Source organism: Enoplosus armatus, chromosome 6 (assembly GCF_043641665.1).
Source record: "Enoplosus armatus isolate fEnoArm2 chromosome 6, fEnoArm2.hap1, whole genome shotgun sequence".
Classification (NCBI taxonomy): domain Eukaryota; kingdom Metazoa; phylum Chordata; class Actinopteri; order Centrarchiformes; family Enoplosidae; genus Enoplosus; species Enoplosus armatus.
The window spans coordinates 2,517,022-2,521,891 of NC_092185.1; the positions used below are offsets into that span (position 1 = coordinate 2,517,022).

The 4,870-nt window shown below is 44.2% G+C and overlaps 1 protein-coding gene across 1 annotated transcript; it reads right to left on the reverse strand.

Annotated features, from left to right (window-relative positions):
- Nucleotides 1-911: 911 nt before the first annotated feature.
- LOC139286793 (calcitonin gene-related peptide 1-like) lies at nt 912-4,473 on the reverse strand. Its single transcript, XM_070907708.1, has 4 exons — nt 4,388-4,473; nt 3,439-3,573; nt 1,437-1,623; nt 912-1,165 (listed from the first exon to the last, which is right to left on the reverse strand). Exons 1-3 carry the CDS (start codon nt 4,471-4,473, stop codon nt 1,461-1,463), a joined length of 384 nt encoding a protein of 127 aa, XP_070763809.1. The 3' UTR covers nt 912-1,165; nt 1,437-1,460.
- Nucleotides 4,474-4,870: the final 397 nt, after the last annotated feature.

The following is a 4,870-nucleotide window of genomic DNA, read 5'->3' on the forward strand; positions in this document are numbered from 1 at the left end:
TTGGCTGCCTTTTATTAAGCAATTACCCATGCAGTTTTTTTTCTTGTATCATCATGTGTCGCCATGCTGCTGTGGAGTCAGTCAGAAGAAAACCCCCGATGAAACGGACGTGTTTACACCCGCAGACTGCCGCTGCACACGAAGTGACCCAAACTGAACGTGGATTTGACTTTCAATATTTTCCAAAGTAAACATGTGTGCTGCACATTTTCACTGCACTGCACGTACAGTGTACCTGTCAGTGGGAAATGTTGTCAAATTTCTAATCAATGAATTACAAATCACTCTATTCATGTGAGGTTCACTAATACGATTTATCATTTATAGTTTATGGACATTGTAAATCAATATTCCAGCAATGAATGTACAAATATAAGCTTCTCATAATATAATCAACCTCCTTCTACACCTAAACGCTTAAAAACCTTTGAAGAACAACACAAGTACCCCAAACCCGAGTGTATCTAAAATACATTTTAATCTTGCTGAAATTTGTTTTCACAATATTGTTTACAATATTAATCTGTCTTCATTCTCTTCATCCTCGCTCGGGTCTTCTTTATCGTCTCGACAACAGAACTGTACAATCATGTTCATGTAAATTGTTCTACATCAAGGCACAAGACAACAGCCGTTGTGGGGGGGGCCTTGGGTAGGCTGATCTTTAATGGCGTCCCTCTGGCACACAGAAAAACAGGGTACCCTTAGGAGGAAAGGGGATTATGGAACATGTAGGAGTATGGATCTCAAATGGGGAGGGGGAGGTGGGTCTCAAGGAAGAAATGTGCTCTAACGAGGTGAAAGGAGGAGAAAAGAAGGTGATAACCACTGCTGCTTTCATTTTATTTTCCAATGATACTCATGTATAAAAAAGAGGAACCATTAGGATGTTTTTTTTTTCTTTCTTCAGGAGTTCATTTGTTCATGTACATAAACTAAAGTGCTTTTTTTCTCTTTTTTTTTTTCTCTTATTTGCCAAAAGCAAAAGGTTTCACTAACAGGATGAAAAATGGGGACGAGAAGTCCTGTGGCGTCTTTTTTTTCTTCCCATACGAACGTGAGGGAGTGGATAAAGGGCCAGTTCAGTGTTTATTTTCTGCTCGATTTTTGTTTTTGTTGATTTTTCTTCTCATGTTTTTTCTGTTTTCTTGTCGGGTTTCAACCTCTGAAAGAAAGAAAGACAGAATGGAAGAAACATTTTAAAATGTAAATTTAAAGCTTTGCTTCAAAAGAACAATACTGACTGGAGTTCATCATGATTCTATTTACAAATCATTACACGATGAGTCCAAAATTTTAATGAAATGCATGCACAGAAATATAAAACCTTTTGATGACAGTCTGCATGATCACAAGTGATGGATTATAAAAACCCAACAAAAGCAAAGAAGAAACGGTCACTGAACAAAAACAGAAGAAGAAGAAACTTTATTTACCGTTTCCCTGAAGGTTTGGAGCGCTCACATCTGGACACTTCTCCTCCGCCTGCCGAAGGCCTTGGCGCCGACGTTGGTGGGGACGAAGTTGCTGTTGCCCATCCCCCCCGACCGGCTCAGGAAGTCCGCCAGGCGGTGAGTCACGCAGGTTGCCGTGTTGCAGGCTCGCTTCTGTGCTGTAACGCTGCTTCAGGAGAGCAAACAAGTGGTTAATGACGAGATCTGGTGTGACATTCATCCATATAATACTGACACACAGTTCATTGTTATCGACATTAACTTCACAGCTCAGAACAACATGAAACTAGGACTGAAAATGTACATCAAGCATGCAAGGTTCAGTCGTATATTTTCTGAAGTTTGCCATTTTTCTTACCTTTGAACTCGACGAGAGCTTCAGAGATAATTTCAAGGGCACTATCTGATGCTCTAAAATCCTATTTATGTCCATTTTACGTCCATGTTTGCAAATGAGTTCATGAAGTACCCACTGACAGTTTTAAAGTATCCCTAAGAATGACAATGAGCTAAGGCTTCCTGGTAGAAAAATACGTTTATTGAACAAGAAACATGGTGTCGCATGAATGGATCATTTATTAATGGTTCGATTAAGTGATCTCTCTCAACTCTTAAATTTCAGGGGCTTTGAAATGCCATCAAATGACTCCACGCACAGTACACAGAGATGGACGTCTGAACCGGCTCCTCAATTACATTTATGAAAACTAAGTCCTTTTGTCTGAAATGATGGGGACAAATCATTCTCTGCCAAACAAAGGGGGTCGGGGGGCAGTTAAAGGTCATATTCTTCTCATGTCAATCAAGCGGATAAAATCAACATGCAACTTGCCAATCCAAAAGCAATAAGGAAGAAACTGGAATGAGGAGAGGAAGAGGACAGGGGAGGAGGAAGAGATGCAGTAAAGGTAAAACAGGGGGCTGGGGGAGGATGAGGAGGGGTTAGATGCTGTCAAACGTCTCGCCGTAGCTTGCATAGCTGTCGCTCTCGGGCGCACTGCGCTTCTTGCCGGGCGTTCCTGCTCCCACGTTCGTGCGAGGGAACGTCTGCAACTTGTGCAGCTCCTGAGACAGTTTGCCCAACACACAGGTGCTGAGGTTGGAGCAGCGCTTGGTTAGGGGCCTGTCCATGCTGTCGGGGAGGGGACACACAAAACACATGCAGAGAACAAGCTCATAGGTAAAAACATGCAGATAACACTTTCTTCATCTCTGTCTTTCTTTTTCCCTCCATTCACGCAGCATTTCTCTCACATGCATGTCTTTCTCATGCCATCACAGGTATAAAAAAGTAAAAATACCCCCCCACCTCCACCCCCACCCCAACAGCATCATGCCTTTTCTCCCTTCCCACCGTTCAAAGAACATGTCATCCATCCCCTCATGCGCCAAACCTCCATCTCCACCCCCACCCCAGTCAATCCCCTCTTGTCACATCTTTTACACCCACAGAACAAACAGAAACCAGTCGCTTCCCACTGTCATGCAACTCCACTTAATTGACATCATGCACACTTATTCGTTCCGTTAGGCATCCACCGTTCACATGCCCGGCAGGCAGGCTGGAAATAGTAATCTGTTCAAACAAAGTCAAAATCAAACTCATCCATGCGGGAGCAGGGTCATGACAGAGAATAGGGATTTTTTTTTAGTATTAACATGTATTCTTAGAGATGATCTGTTTTTCTCTCTTTTGGTCAGCTTAGACGTACGTACCTCTACGCCTGATTGAACCCAAGTGGGGGGCGCTAAAATGACGCATCTTCTGTGAAACCAGAATATGATACGGCCCCTAAAAAGATACACAAAGTCCAGCACGGTAGCCCAAAAAAGAGCTGTTTTATCTTCTAATTTAGGCCAAAGAAGTTTTACTTTCTGTCGTTGTAGCCAATCTTTGAATAGCTGTTTCTGCGCGGGGAGGAAATGTTAAAGTGCTTTTAAGAAAGGGTTAGAGTAAAGAAGAGACTGTTTGTCATCTGTGTACCTGTTTCCTTCAGTTGCCTGCTGCTCCAGCTCCTCCGCCGTCATCTGCACAAACTCCTTGACGATGGCGTTGAGTAACCTTCGCGCCTCGTAGTCCGTGAGCGTGACTCGGTCTGACATGGACTCTAAACCCGGTCTGTGGAGAAGGGGTCAGAGGGGTTGGGGGGGGAGGAAAGGCATTGAGATCAGCATTAAATCCTTTTCGCTAGAATTATCACCTGCAGTTAAAAGGAGGGGTGGGGGTGTTAGGGTGGGGTAGGGTGGTGGCGGAGTGGCTGGATGGATAGGAGGGGGTCAGGGGGGTTGACTGGGACGTCACCAACTCTGAGAGGGATGACGTCTGAGTTGGAGGGCCCCCGGCCAACACGGGGAAACAATCTGCGGAAAGTGCCCCATCTGAGAGAGGGGCTGATGTGCAACCGGCTTTAGATTTATTACTAAATCGATAGCGTCATGGGAACAGTGGGGGGAGTGGCTTGAATGGGGCTTCATATAAATGTATAGATCTCATTCATCTCCCCCTGAAGTGAATTACACTGTTTTCCCTGGGTTTTTTATTCCATCACTTTTTTTGTTTTGTTTTGTTTCTATTGTTCCCCTTTTAACACTTAAACTGAGAGCAACTGGATGTAAAGTGCCAAACACTAAGCATCATAAATGATTAAGATTAATATATTAATATAGTGTGTGTGCATGCACATCATTACACTCTGTCTGGACTATCTACATATTTTTCTAATATTGTTATTACAAAACTCTGACCTGTTTCCCTCAGTGAAAGATATTAACTGCATTGTTCTGAGGAGCCCTCCACTCCTCCTTCCCACTGGTTGAATGTGACTCTAACGATTTGGGAATTTACGGCCGTTCTACTTTTCCACATATTTCAAGTTGCTGGAAAATGCATCATGTCAACTGAGGGTGTAAAATGTGAATGCTGAGGGTCTCACCTGGCAGGGGCGGCTTGTGAGCAGTACATCTGGCAAATGACCAGGGCGTAGGCAACGAGGAAAGCAGAGATCTTCAACATAACCATGGTCCCCTGCACAGCAAGAAAGACACCCCCGTCAGCTCCGTGTGCACAAGACTGCAGCCACTCACACTCACACAAAAAGGCTAAAATAATAAAATTCCTCTGCAGAACAAAAACTAACACACATGTAGAAAACACACTTGCTGGTGTCTGATCCTGTTGAGCTGCTGGGAAGAAGTTGCTTCCTGTCACTTCCCAGAGAGGTGAGCTCAGCTCTGCCCACAACTCAGCTTGCCTCTCTTTAGCTCTGGTCTCCTGCTGAACATCCTTGCTTTTACTTCCACAAAACACCCCTTCCTTCAAAACTGAGCCACAAAACTACACCCCCCCACCACCACCACCACCACCACCACCACCACCCACTCTTCTTCTGCAAAACGCACTGTTCCTCCAAAACATC